The 14,663-nt window shown below is 38.9% G+C and overlaps 1 protein-coding gene and 1 pseudogene across 1 annotated transcript; one reads left to right on the top strand and one right to left on the bottom strand.

Annotated features, from left to right (window-relative positions):
• Positions 1 to 14,663, top strand: part of LOC134204076 (facilitated trehalose transporter Tret1-like) — a 63,733-nt pseudogene that overhangs the window by 31,041 nt on the left and 18,029 nt on the right.
• LOC134204077 (uncharacterized) lies at positions 2,809 to 6,583 on the bottom strand. Its single transcript, XM_062678907.1, has 2 exons — positions 4,866 to 6,583; positions 2,809 to 3,747 (listed from the first exon to the last, which is right to left on the bottom strand). Exons 1-2 carry the CDS (start codon positions 6,270 to 6,272, stop codon positions 2,809 to 2,811), a joined length of 2,346 nt encoding a protein of 781 aa, XP_062534891.1. The 5' UTR covers positions 6,273 to 6,583.

The raw sequence follows: 14,663 nt of genomic DNA, 5'->3' as shown, positions 1-14,663 counted from the left end.
GATCGTTGCTCTTAGCACAGGGTAAATGCTCTCCGCAAAACAAATCCGTCAACAAGCGTGTTTACGAAGAACTTCCCCAACTGGCCGAAACTGGTATGTGTGACTTATCTCATTTCATCGAGTCCACTTTAACCATTTCCCAGTCAACCGCGAAGCGCAAATTTTATCGTGTTTTGTTTTCGCAAGCGCATTGCCGAAAGAAACGCCTTCAAGATCTGTTGGTAAACAAGTTTCTGCTGTATAACGCAAACCTAATCTGTGAAATCCAAGTAGCCGTCGCGACGCGTCCCATCATCCACTGTAGTGCACTGCACATGGGTACCTCTTCCGATACCGAAATTCTGCTAATCATTCTGATTTTAGCTTCTAGGTACTGCCATGTCTCGATCGATCGATTTGATGGCAACGATCGGAAACGATTGCGAGTGGGGACGCTAAATTTAGATTCAATCCAAGTAAAACCGGCTACGACGTGGTCTACCGCCTGGTGAACTTTGATTGGGCAATGAGTGGCGCGTAGCAACAGTGAAGCAGATTGTCCGACTGACGCTTCCTCAAGATTCAGATATTATTGTTGTTGAATGGGTTTGATTACATTTGTTTACCCGGCCTGAAGTATATTCGCGAACGGTTTTGCAAATCATACCTACGCATCGCTTGTCTTGTCTTTCAAACCAAATGATATCCGTGGCGTGGCGGGCGGTCCGTCTTTCGCACTCGAATGTGAGCGTGCGTGGTTCGCGTGGCAATGGAACGAGAACAAGTTTTTGTCGATCATATTTTCCTCTGTTCGCAAACAGCCGTCTGCACTTTGCGGAGAAAATGAACGATCAGCAGCTGTTCTCACTTCAGGCCTTTATACGTGCTCAGCTGATTAACATATGGATTGGATATTTTCTATTTCCAGCTGAAGAATTGGGGGAAGAAATGTGTCGAGCTATTTATGAACTGTCTAGTTAAATATTTAATAATGTCGAACATTTACACCGCAGTAGATGGTAAATTACTGATATCCCATATTTGAGTTGGAATATTCTGCTGTACTACCCGAATTAAAAAAAAGAAGCTGAGGTAATTTTATTTGTTTTCTTGACATCAGCTACACGAGTGTACTTCAGTTTCAGATCGAAAATATGATAGGAACATTTTTGGCTTTGTGTCATGATGTCAGATTTATATTTGGAATATTTTTTTAACCAATTCATTTAGAGATTCAGTTGCATTTAACACTTTGCGGGCTTCGCAATCGAAATCATTTATATGCTTTAACATACGATTGTATCTTATATTAAACCATTAAAAGAACATAAATCAACGTACTCGTGGCAACTCAAAGTTGTAGATACATTTAAATATATGAAACATTTTTGATTGAGAATCTACACAAGTGCATTCAACACAATTTCGAGAAAACCATACAAAACTGGTTTAAACAAATTGGCACGGAATCTTTCGATTTCTTCGATACAGATCAATCATTTTAGCCAAAAATGTCACAGGTAGTTTCCTCCTGGTTATTCGGTTATTCATTAGCTCATCAAGGGGTTTTTCACTGCGGAATACGCAGGGATTTAAAAAATAACACCACTTCTACCGTTGGCAGATCAACGCGATCAACACATCCTTGGAGAAACAACCATTTGAGTCGACAACTGCTTTGAAACGTGCCTAATTTAGAAGTTTGGCCACATAGAGCTTACTGACAGCTATATCATGGCTCTTCGTCGGTCAGAATGCTTGGACTGAGTTGAAGCAAGCCTTGAACTTGAAGATTAAAAAATAATGCATCTCTATGACTAATAATAATCTATGCTAAAAATGTTCGGATGATATGAGATACAAGAACAACTGTAGACGAGGTTTCACTTAATTCTGTATTTTTGAAAGGTTCAGTCAGAGCAAAATATGAAGCAACTTCGGTCCGAATTTCCCATTTAATTCCATTCCATTTATTCCAATAATAAGTGGTGGAATTAAATGGGATTGTACAAACTCGTCTTATGACAAGTGAAGACATTCCACTAAGAAGCTCAAAATAATTTTCTCACTGAGTGTGCTTACTATGTGCAGAAAAAAACATAATTAGCATTGTTTATGTTGAAGTTTACCGTTCAAAGTGCCTCGCGGATGAAAATCGGATTCAGTTCTATGTGATAAATTACTTTACTCTTTTGAAACGTGTTCAGATTTCAGATAGTTTATCAATTTGTAAAATGTGCATAAATATTCAATGACTAATATTCAACCGAATATTGACAGTCCAGAGCCGACTATGAATGTATCTGGGAGTTGTAACGTTGTTGTGCGTGAATCAATGTCTCTTTATTACAGGTCATGAGAATACAAATGTCAAGATACAAGGTAATATATATAAAGGTAGCAGATACATGCTAGGCTATTACGTCACATCTTCCCCTTTTAGTAATATTCATATTCATTACATCTTTTTGGTTTTACTGTGCGGCCAGAACGTGTCATCTGCGGTGCCGCGGTTACGTCTTCTCTGTAGGCCTCGATTGTTGAATGTTGTCTTCTGTTGATACTAGCCTCAGCCACTGATGCACTCAGATCATCTTCAGGCTGTAGATTTTCTTGCAAAGGTTCTTCAACTTGACCACCGCCGCGTAACTTGCGCAAGTGATGGGCATTCCTCCTCACTGTTCTATCGCCATCGGATACCAGATATGAACGATGCTGATCAAGTTGTTTCACTACAGTCCCTGGCGTCCATTTCTGCGACGATTGATCCTGCACGAGAATCTGTTCTTGTTCGGCGAACTGCGATGGTTCCTGAGTTCCTCTATCTGCTTAATTCTTCTGTATCATTCTTTCGCGTTCCATTAATTGCTGAACGTTCACTGCTACTCTAGGCCTTAGTGCTTCCAACGTCATCGGCATGTTCGATCGTACCAAACGACCCATAAGCCTTTCATTGGGTGATGGTATGAGACTACTACGAGGTGTGTTCCGCATGTGAAGTAATGCCAGCCGTATATCCGACTGATCATCACTACACTTTTTCAGCATCGATTTGGCTACTTGCACGCTTCGTTCAGCTAATCCGTTTGCTCTTGGAAAGTGAGGACTTGATGTCTGGTGTTCGAAACCCCATTGACGGCTAAATTGGCGAAACGCTTCAGAAGCATATTGAGGACCATTGTCCGTCTCCAAAATTTGAGGAATGCCGTGGACACAGAACCATTCTTTCAATTGTTGGATTACTTGGTTAGATGTTGTTTCAGATTGTTGTTTGAAATCGAAGTATCCAGAAAAGCTATCGACGAGAAGAACATACTCTTTTCCTTTCAAGTGGAACAGGTCGGAAGCGACTCTCTCGAAAGGAAGGCCGGGAATATCCTTTAGGATAATGGTGCTCTTCGTGTTGTTACGTTGATGACGCTGGCATATCGCGCAATTTTCTACCATTTCCTGAATGTCGCTAGCCATACCTATCCAAAACAACACTTGCCTTGCCCTGCGAATACAGCTTTGAATGCCGGAATGTCCACTATGTATCTTCACCAGCATAGAGTTCCTCATCGAATGTGGAATGAGCACCTGATTCGACTTGAATATTAACCCGTCATAAACAGTCAGCTCATCTCGAAAACCCCAGAATTTTCGTAATTTTGGCAATAGGTCGTTTCTTGATTCCGGCCAACCTTGCATAATCACCGCCTTTAGTGACTGCATCTCCAAATCCGCATCCGAGTGCTGCTTTAGGTCCGTGCTAGCGCTTTTGGTCATCTGCAATACAATATGTACCTCTATTTGGTTATCTTCTTCAGTTGTTGAGGTGTTATCGACATCACGACTCAATATGTCTGGGATCGGAATGTTGGATCCTTTGACGTACACGACTGTGGGATTATAAGGGGCTACTTCTAGTCTTATTCTGCGTAGACGGGGGGGAGCTCTATCAAGTGGTTTCTTAAATATGGATTCAAGGGGTTTATGATCGGTTTCTATCGTTAGTTTCTTTCCATATATATATTGGTGAAACTTTGAACAAGCAAAGCGTATGGCAGTGGCTTCTTTCTCTATTTGGGGGTAATTAATCTCAGAAGGCGTCAACGCTTTGGATGCGTACGCTACTGGGCAACCCTGTTGTAGTAAAACAGCTCCGAGAGCGTGCGAGCTTGCATCCACTGACAGGGTTACCGGTAAATTCAGATCGTAGTATCGAAGTATTGGAGGCGATTGCATAAGAGATTTGATTTTCTGAAACGAATCCTCTTGATCACATCCCCATTCCCAATCAACCCCTTTGGACAAAAGACTTTTTAGTGGTGCTGTTACGTCCGACAAATTGGGAACAAACTTTCCCATGTAGGTTATCATTCCCAATGCCCTTTGAAGTTCTGTTCTGTTTGATGGTGTTCTGAGATAACAATAGCATCCAATTTTTCTGGATCTACTTTCAACCCGCCGTCAGTTACTATGTGACCAAGACATTTGACGCTTGTCTGATTGAACAAGCATTTGTCTCTGTTGAGTTTGAGCCCTGCTGCCTGTAGCCTTTTTACCACCTTTTCAGTTATTTTAGCTAGCTCCTCTGAGTTTTTCGCATGAATCAGGATATCATCCATAGAAAACTGCACCCCTTCAATGCCCTCCAGAGTATCGTACATAACTTTTTGAAACACTTCTGGAGCTGAAGCCAGCCCAAAAGGTAACCGCTTGCAAACGTATCTTCCCCATGGTGTTCCAAAAGCTAGATACTTAGTCGTCCTTTCCGAGACCATGATCTGCCAAAACCCCTTTTTGCAGTCAAGAATTGTAAAGTATTTAGAATTTTTGAGTCGAGTTGCTATCTCTTCTATCGTTGTGAGAGGATAGTGCCGTCGTAATAAATTGTTATTTACCTGTGATGGGTCGATGCATATGCGAAGCTTGTCGTTTCGTTTAACCAGGACCATTGCGTTGACCACCGGAGTTGCTGTGTGAATCTTTTCTATAACACCGAGACGTTCCATGGAATCCAGCTCTTTCTTTACTGCTGCTCTGATGCTATGTGGGACATGACGCGCCGGTCTCGTCTCCCACTGAGCATTCGGGATCAGATCTATATCGTACACGTAATCCTTTAGACACCCAAGTCCATTGAACACTGTTTCGTCTAACACTTGAACGGTATCCACTCGCGCTATCAGTCGTTGAGCAATACACGTATCCTTACCCAGCACTGGCACTACGGACTCTTCAACCACTTTGAACGTGATGTTGCAGTCTCTGTTCTTAATGCGGCACACCGGGTAGATTTCTCCAAGCACTTTCATTCGATGATTTGAGAACGAAACCAGCCATTTCGTTTTCGATTGATGCAGACCGATTCCCAGCTGCTTTACCAACCACAATGGTACCACATTACAGTGGGCACCCGAGTCAAGCTTCACCGAGAACTTTTTGTTGTGTACTTTCACTACCTCAAACCAGTCACTCTCATTTCTTGTGCTTTCCACTGTACCAATGAACAGTTCTTCTGAGTCATCATCGGACTCCGTTTCATTCTCCTCTGATACTCCAACGGCGTGTACGACATTCTTGGATTTACACATAGCGGCGAAATGGTTTGACACTCCACATTTTCGACATGTTTTACCAAAGGCAGGACAGGATCGCTTCATGTGTTTCCTTCCGCACTTTTTGCATTGAAACACTTCTCGCTCTTCGTATCGACCACTAATATGTTTCTTCATTGACGAATTCACTGCGTCCACTTTTGCTTCTCCTGCCAACGCTTTGGTTTGAATGGTTGTTAATTCGAAATTACGGCACAACTCTATTGTCTTCTGCAGCATTAAATCATCGTTCAGTAACTGTGGCACTAGACTAGTATATTTTACCCCGATTATGATTCGATCTTTAACAAGAGAATCATTAAGCACACTAAATGAGCATTTTTTGGCCTGCTCTTTCACTCTAGTGACGAAACTGTCAAACTGTTCATCCTCCCGCTGAACGATTTGATTGAAATTATATCGTTCGAAGGTTATGCAAGATTTGGGAGTGAAATATTCATCAAACTTAGCTTTTATCACGTCAACGTCATTTTCTTCTTCTGGGCGTAAGCCAAACGTGTCGTAAATTCGTACACAATCTTCTCCTATCGCACTCATAAATGTTGCCGCTTGCACCTCGTTCGACTTTTCCGACAGCTGCGTTGCTGTGGCGAACCAAGAATATTGCCGAACCCAATTCTTCCATTGGGCGGCCATGTTGTCTCCCAACACGATCGGCTTAGGTGGCTTCAAGCCTGCAGCCGACGCCATTTTATCGGAAGCCGGTAGAACTCGATTTTGACTTCCTATCTAAACCGTAATAGACCTCGCCTAGACGCCAAATAACAGCGTTATGAACATAAATAGGCACACGATGTGCATTCTCTGCACTTTGCCAGATATTTCCACAAACGATCGCACCGGATTCACGAATATTTAAAGAATATTCAGTAACTTTTTTCTGACACCATGTAACGTTGTTGTGCGTGAATCAATGTCTCTTTATTACAGGTCATGAGAATACAAATGTCAAGATACAAGGTAATATATATAAAGGTAGCAGATACATGCTAGGCTATTACGTCACAGGAGTGAGCTGACAAGTGAAAATGGTGGGCTTCACCAAAAAATTTCGATTATTTTACACTCTGGTCCAGATCACTTAGGTATGCTAAGTCCCGTCCCGGAGATTTAATACGTTAAATTGGTTAAAATTTAACGTAAATGTTTCCTACATTATAAAGGAAATTTTCTACCAAGTTCATATACACAAAGCCGATTGCCACCCACAGTGGGTTCTCTGGCGCTTAACAGTTGATTCAAAAGTATAGCTAATGTCGCTCTTATTCGCGTGATCAACATCTAGTTTACTTGGACCTAGCTGCCAAGTGTCAAACCGATGTAGGTGATGAAACTGAACATGCACTACCACATGATGCATAATACACAGCTTAATTAAGCTTGCTAAAGCATATTTTGGAAAATACTTAAAATAGCTACATCGCCACTAGCGTTCTAGTACTTCTGCTTCTGACAATCCCTGTAAAAAACAAACCCGATTTGTATGTTATTGTGTAGCCAGCTTTGGCGTTAGCTCAGTACATTGAAAACAGGAACGGCAAGGTATTCCTAGATTTTTACCCTTGAGCTGCCATCGTGAACAATCATTTTCTGGGCGACTCCTTAGAAAGGTACGAGTCCACTAGAGTGGCTCAAAAAACACTTTTTCAATTTTTTTTGATGGGCCGCCCTCTTATTCGGCTCTATTCGATGCCCTGATACTCTGGACAAAATTTCAGCCAAATCGGTCAACGTTTGGGCGGTGCTAAACTCGTTGGAAGTTTATATGGAAAAATGTATGCAGAAACATCCAAAAACGGGGATTTGCAGTTGGACGGCATAATTTACGATCAAGAAGCATGATACTCATTTAGTTATTGTAGAATTAAATACAGAATGTTATGCTGAAAACCGCGAGAAGATTAGAGTTTATTGAACAAAGATATTAGCATTTTACTGGAGTGTTGTATGGGTGAATTTATTTCTTTTCAAAGGTAAAAGAAACGAAATTTGCTTAAGCCCCACTCCAGAGAAATGCTAATAACTTAGCCGGGCAAACTCTAATTTTCTCGCGGTTTTCTGCATAACATTCTGTATCAAATTCTCCAAGATCTGAATGAGTATCATAGTCAGGCTTGTAAAATGTCATCTGCATGTCATTTGACTAATTCGTTCATAACTTTCTTTAGAAGCCAAATTTATTCCATAATTTTAGATGTACTCATAACTCTTGAGTAGGGCTACATTTTTGTCCAAGGGTACATTGCTCTAAATATAACATCTGAGGCTGGAGAGTGAAAACTCTTCAAAATGTCACGTGTCATTTGACATAATGTCATTTGAATGACATTTTGCCTCCCACGCCCCAGATTACATATTTACAGCAATGCCTTGTTAGACAAAGTTGTAGGCACATTTAAGCGCTATAAGTTCGTCATACATCATGAATTGATAGCTATCTTCTGGAAAAATTTCTGGGAAAATTATACAAACGAATGCAAATGACATTTTACAACACTGATCATAGTTCTTCATCGTAAGTTGTGCCGTCCAACTGCAATTCACTGTTTTTGGATATTTCTGCATACATTTTTGCATATAAACTTCCAACAAGTTTAGCACCACCCAAACGTTGACCGATTTGGCTGAAATTTTGTCCAGAGCATCAGGGCATCGAATAGAGCCGAATAAGAGGACGGCCCATCAAAAAAATTGAAAAAAGTTTTTCCCATACTAATTTGAGCCACCCTAGAGTCCACAGAAGAAGTGATTAGAATATCCATGGAAATGCATCTCGTCCATGAGCATGGGCAAGGCATGTTTGTATTATGGAGATAGCAATGTCAATAGCTGTCAATAAATCGCGTTGTCTAGGCTACGCTTACGACTAGGCTACTACGCTCATGGGGTGGCTCAATTTTCGTAGCCTTGTTTCGAGATCTCGAGAATCTCAAGCGAATAATAACACAACAGTTAGATTAGTTATGTAAACAAAAGTTACAGTTGTTATACCGAACTAAATCTCACCCTGAAAAATTTTCATTTTGCAAATATCTATTCAACAGTTTTTGATTTCTATTGACCTTTTCGGATGCTGATAACCGGATGTGTATTTTTTTCGCTCTGTCATTTTTTCGTGTTCCAGCATCCCATCAGAAAATTCCAGCATCAGAAAAGAAAAGGTGTACGTAAAAAGAATTGTCCAGTGGAGTTCTTTAATATACAACCAACTCGGTAAGCTCGTTCCATTATTCTCGAAACCCGGTTAACATAATTCTAAAGTACGTTGCATTTTTAAGTTTTCCACTTATTTTGCACGCTGGAATTTTTTGGAGATGGTGAAATGTTCAATAATACATCAATTATGTGTCGTGACCAAGGTCGTGGCACTAAAAATCGAAGTAAAATTTACTACGTTGCACTTAACCAACCTCTCGTTTCAACTTACAAACCGTTTTTAATTTTAAAATTCCTGTGCATTTTTAAGACTTGCATGGATCGCCCGCCTCATAGAATTCCCTCTCGTTTTCTAGGCGTAACGTAAGTCATGGGCGTTAACACGGTTTCTCCGTATCATAAATATGATAATACTATATGTATTATATGAGGGTGAAAATTTTAAAACTAGGAGATGATAATTTATGTTTTTCATCAAGGAAAATATGAGAGCCTTCCACGGCATCGATAACGTTGAGCCAGTAAGCGAAATGTCGCACTTGATTGGCCAAAATACAGAAGAAATTGTTTTTGAAAGAAAAAAGTAGCCCACAACTATGGGGGCTGAAAATGACTGAAAAAAATAATAGAAGAGCAAATGTCTTGAAGATAAAAGTACAATGATGTATAATTAGAAAGTGCTCCATCTTCTGAAGTAAACATGGTATATAGTTTTTTCTTTTATTTTGGCAAAGTGAAAAAATCTGCGTGAACAAAATATTACGCCTAAAGCGTTTTTTAAATGTGAGAATCTAAAGAAGGCATAATAATAAGTTATAAAAATGTTATCCAATGATGTTGAAAATTGAAATGAATAGAGTATAAAAACAACTATAAGTACAGAGTTAAAAAACTTCACTATTCCGTTTACTTCCACTATAATCACTTTGTATCAACAGATACGTATTTCGTTTTCTACTTGACGAAGTGAGTGCTTGTGTTATGAATCATAAAAATTGCTTGTAGTGCGATAATATATTGAGGAATCTAACGCGACAAAAAATGATTTGTTAACGTATTTACTGCGTGTATAAATTGACTAAACTATGAAACTATGAACTGATCATCCAAGTCGCCCGTTTTCTTACTACAATGAAAGTGTTGGACATAAGAAGTAGAAAATAAGAACAACGATGTTGTGTAGAAATAACAGCATAAAACCGTCATGGAGATTTTGTTACTTTTTATAAAACGGAAATCGCATGTTGTAACTATTATGCACCAGTGTACCTCTAAAAAGTGTTGAAAAATTGTTTAAAGTAAACACTTTCTTCTACAACGTGTCTTATAAATGTGTGAATTTAGTGCGCGTGTGTACTTATAACCTCTAGCATGCAGAACGATCGCGCGATCATCGAAATTTATTTTCTGCTTTGTGCGGGTCAATAAATGTGTAAGCAAGAGGAAGTTTGGTGCGTGTTTGATGGTATTTTTTTCAGTAGGCAGAACGATCGCGCGATCATCGAAACATTTTGTTCTGCTTTGTGCGGTCGATAAGTCAATTAATTAGTACGCGTTTGACAGTGTTTTTGTGTAACCTCGAGCAAACTACACGCTACACACGGCATACCGTTTACCAAAACGAACCCTGCTACACTCCCTTCCCCATATATCCAACATCCCAGTGATTTCTCGTGGAAGTGCAGATGACTCGTCGGCTTCCATCAAAGCGAGTTTCACGTCAACATTATCCTACCTATTTCCTAATTGATCTGCATTCGGACACGGCCGGCGCTGGTATTGCTTAATTTTGGGTCACCAGTTCTTACACATTGAGGTTGATGTTAGTCCCAAACATCATCTGTTGGTTCTCTGTGTAATTACAGCTGACCTGGCAATAACGGAGGAGCAACCGTGGGCGGTCAATCATGCTCATGCTCATGCTCATGCTCTATTGACCTTTTCGGATGCTGATTTTCTTCTATACTTGTTTTATCCCTCTACAACCCAAATTTTTGTTTTCGCTCAAAATCACTCTTTTGCTTTCTAAAATCGATCTAAACACGGTTTGTTTTTAATCCGCGATTTTATCAATTTCACACTTTGATTTTTTAGAATTTTGTTTTATAAGTTTTATATCCAATCAAATATTTTTTCGAATCTAGTAATCTTTTTTGATTTTTCAACATATTTAGAGTTTGAAACTTCCTATTCAATGCTGACTTGCTGATCTCGAGATAAAATAGAATACTGTGGATTCCTAAACTTACGTAAAAAACACATGGAACGTCGCGTAAAAAGAAAATTAGAAAAATAACGTCAAATATCCAAGCAGATTTTTCTCACAATAAATGGAGAAATGTATCAAACAACAACAAAAAAACAAAAATCGTTTAATTTTGATAGTATTCGATTTTGGCAACTTAAAAGTTGCAATTTACTATACGGATTTTGACACCTTTATTTGAATCCTGTATTTAATCCTTAATTTTTTCAAACTTGTTGGGCAGTGTTGAAAAAAAAAACTCAAAAGTGCAGTCCAATCGGGTTGTATGCAAAGGTGACGTAGGACTACCCAGCCTCACGAAATAGGTTTAATACTTAGTAGCAGAACACACCCTGTAGGTATTGCTTAGAGGTTGGCAGCAAGTTTTATAGTGTGTATATTATTTGCATCATGGAACTTTAAATCATTTTCTATATGTTTGTATTGGAATTACACATTTTTATGAAAAAGATTGAAACATCAAGTGAAATTTTCTCAAGATTCCAACTTTGGATTTGTTGATGTTTGTGATTGGAAATGCGCACTATTGAAAATACATAATTGTGGCAAACAACAGGACAGTTGAATAATAATCTGATTTTGAGTGGGTTCACTGAATTGAATATGTATTCAGAATACCAGAAATTTTAAAATTATTCTTTCCTTGCTAATTAAAATTTTACTTTTTGCGCCTTTCCCGAGTTTGTTGTGGCGATCCTTATAAACTAGGTCAGATTTATTTTTATAATGCGCCTTTCCAAACATTAATATCAACCAAATGACTAAATCTTGTAAGAAAACTTTATGTCCTTCCATAAATGGCTGCATCCCGAGCAGGAGCGACGACCTTGATAACAGAAATTGGTATGAACTAGCCTTGCATAAGAGGTAAAATACTAAAAAATAATACCAAAAACTTATATGCAGAATACTTGAGGCATAACATGCTTAGGTATTTCAATACCAAACGAATAATAATTGGTTATCCATTTGATATTGAAATTCAATTTAATAACTGAGTTTGTTATGGCTTAAGTATTATGCATATACATTATTGGTGTTGTTCCTGTGGTATTTTACCTCTTATGCAGGGCTAGTTCATAACAGAGTATGGTATCAATAACAGAATCAGGTATTATTTAGCCAATTCCTCCTGCTCGGGATAAGCTATAGCAGCGAATAACTTTTCTTCCGCAACCATAGCTGACGGCCATTACCGCTGCCTACGCCTGTTATTGAATTTTCTGTCGATTTGAAAAAAAAAATCATCTTGAATCAACACCCTTCTGTTGAATATGGTGGCCCTGACAAGAAACGATTTACGCTTTTTGTTGGTTGGGTAAAATTAAAAATACGCCATTTTGTTGGTTGGGTAAAATGTTGGTTCGTTGAGGTTGAATAATCTGCAGCAACCACGCCGACGACCACCATCAATGCGATGACTCCGCTCTCTGTCGAATTCAGAAATCAGCTTTCTTGTATTCAACAAAGTAAGCAACAAGTGTGCACTTAAAACGATCAATGAAGTGGCGCGGCTAATGGGATTACTTCATTAGATACAAGAAAGCTGCTTTCCGGCGCGTGCGAGCCATTTTGATCGGGATTCCGCAGAGAGCGGACCGATTCTGAATTTGGTTATGAGCTGTTAGTTATTCAAAATGCGTATTGTTGAGAAGAGTAACAACAGAAATTTGACCCAAGACGAAGTTTCTTCATATTACAAAACATTATCGCTTGGCATCTGTCGGTCCGAGCGACGGTCGCCGATGGGTGGTTACTGTAGATATTTTCCACTAAGGTGGCGTCGATTTTGCTGTCGTCGGCGTAAAGTGAACTTTTCTGGCAAGATTGTTTGGTATTGTAGTTTTTATTCATTGTATATGAAATCGATTCTTTCCGGTGCACATTTTTTTTACAAAAGAAGGTTGATACGAGATGAATTTTCTTCAAAGTGCAAAACTTAAGCATTTGGCGACGACTAAAAGTTGCCTTCGGTAGCAGAATCGCAAGCGCGCGTTGGAGGAAAATTATGCAATAAGTTTGTTCGAATGGAATCTCTAACAGCAACTAAACTACCACGTCAAACGACGATGACAGTCCATTTTTGAAATCAACCCTTTCTGTTCAGAAAATGCTGGTCTTGAGAAGAATTAATTTTCTTTCCCCAATTCGCTTTTCCAATAACCAACCGCTTGAAATTTAACTTCGTGCTGTTATTGTCCGACGGCCGATTGACGATTTTTCGCTAAGACGCCGCCAAGTGGCAGCATCGCCACTGGTGGCGAGGGAACGCAACAGACGCCGTTTTTGTAACAAATCCTGTCTTCGCATAAAATGCTGGTTCGTTGACGTAGAATGATCTGTAGCAACCACGTCGACGACCACCACCAATGCGATGGTTTTTCGTTGAAAATGATTTGAAATCTTATTTAAATTGAGGATTCGATTCAAAATCGTAAGTTGGTTGATTTTGATGTCTGTGCTTGCGTTGAATGTACGTGGTTGGTTGGTTCAGCTATTTCTAAACTTTTTATCAATTATCGATAATAGTTAAAAATCAGTATTTTCAAATAAATACAAAGAAGCGTTGACTCTTCCTTGATCGAATGGTAAAAAAATGGAAACCCATCGAGAAACGACTGAGATATAACGTTCAAAGTCTATCATATTTTCGTGACGGTCTTTGATTTTTGCAATCGTAAAGTGTACCCCAATATAGAAAAGACAGACGTAGTCCTTCGTCAAAAAAAACTAAATCTCAAAACCCATGGCTGCCTCAAGTCAATCGTGAGTTGAAACTCGCCGAATTCATCGCGCAAAAATATAATTCATAAGTTGAATCATCCGTTTGAATAATTGCAGATTTTTTGTGTTTTTCTTGCAAATATAAACACCAAAATTTATGTACGACTAGTTTTAAACACTTTTAGGAGCGAATTGATTGTGTTTGGCCGATGAGAGAAACGATGCAGATTTGAAAAAAATAAAACTCAAGCGCGTTATTTTCCTAAAAAATGGTAAACCAGTTTGCATATTTATTAAAATTTGAGAATGGTTTTACCAACACTGTTTGAGATTTTTAGTAACTCAAACTTATTGAAACTAGGTATATTCTAAAATGTTTGAACTACAGAAACATATCTAAAAAAATACAATATTTGATGCTATCTAGTTAGTTATTTGTCATCTAACTATCAATAAGATATCCAAATTGTGATATAATCGAAATTTAACAGTTAATTATGTCACAATTTCTGCATAAAAGTATTCTAAGTAGTCTCCAATTTGCCAGAAAATGTCGGTAAAATAGTGTTTTCTCGTTCAAAATTATTAAAACCATTCCTAAACTAAAACAGATTTAGTTATCAGCTTTCGTTATCAAATCAAATCCTGTTCAAAATTCTGTTTCTCAAATACATATCTCAAGTATTATCACCTCATTCTTTCTGATTAGCGAGACATTTTGACCAAAAACAGCAAATAAATTGTTTGAAACTTCCATAGCCATACAATCACCAAAACAAACACCGGCAGCTGGCACACTTGATCCAACTAGGTAAACATCCCATTCTCGCTTCTAGCGGCATTCCCGAACGTGTTGCAGAGTGTGGATTGTTTATGATTCTATCATTTACTCACCACACCACTTCACCGACACCAACAACGCCCAACTGCGCTGA

The sequence above is a fragment of the Armigeres subalbatus genome, unplaced genomic scaffold, assembly GCF_024139115.2.
Source record: "Armigeres subalbatus isolate Guangzhou_Male unplaced genomic scaffold, GZ_Asu_2 Contig382, whole genome shotgun sequence".
NCBI lineage: Eukaryota > Metazoa > Arthropoda > Insecta > Diptera > Culicidae > Armigeres > Armigeres subalbatus.
The sequence above is the reverse complement of the archived record's forward strand: the minus strand, read 5'-3'. Positions and strand labels throughout refer to the sequence as shown.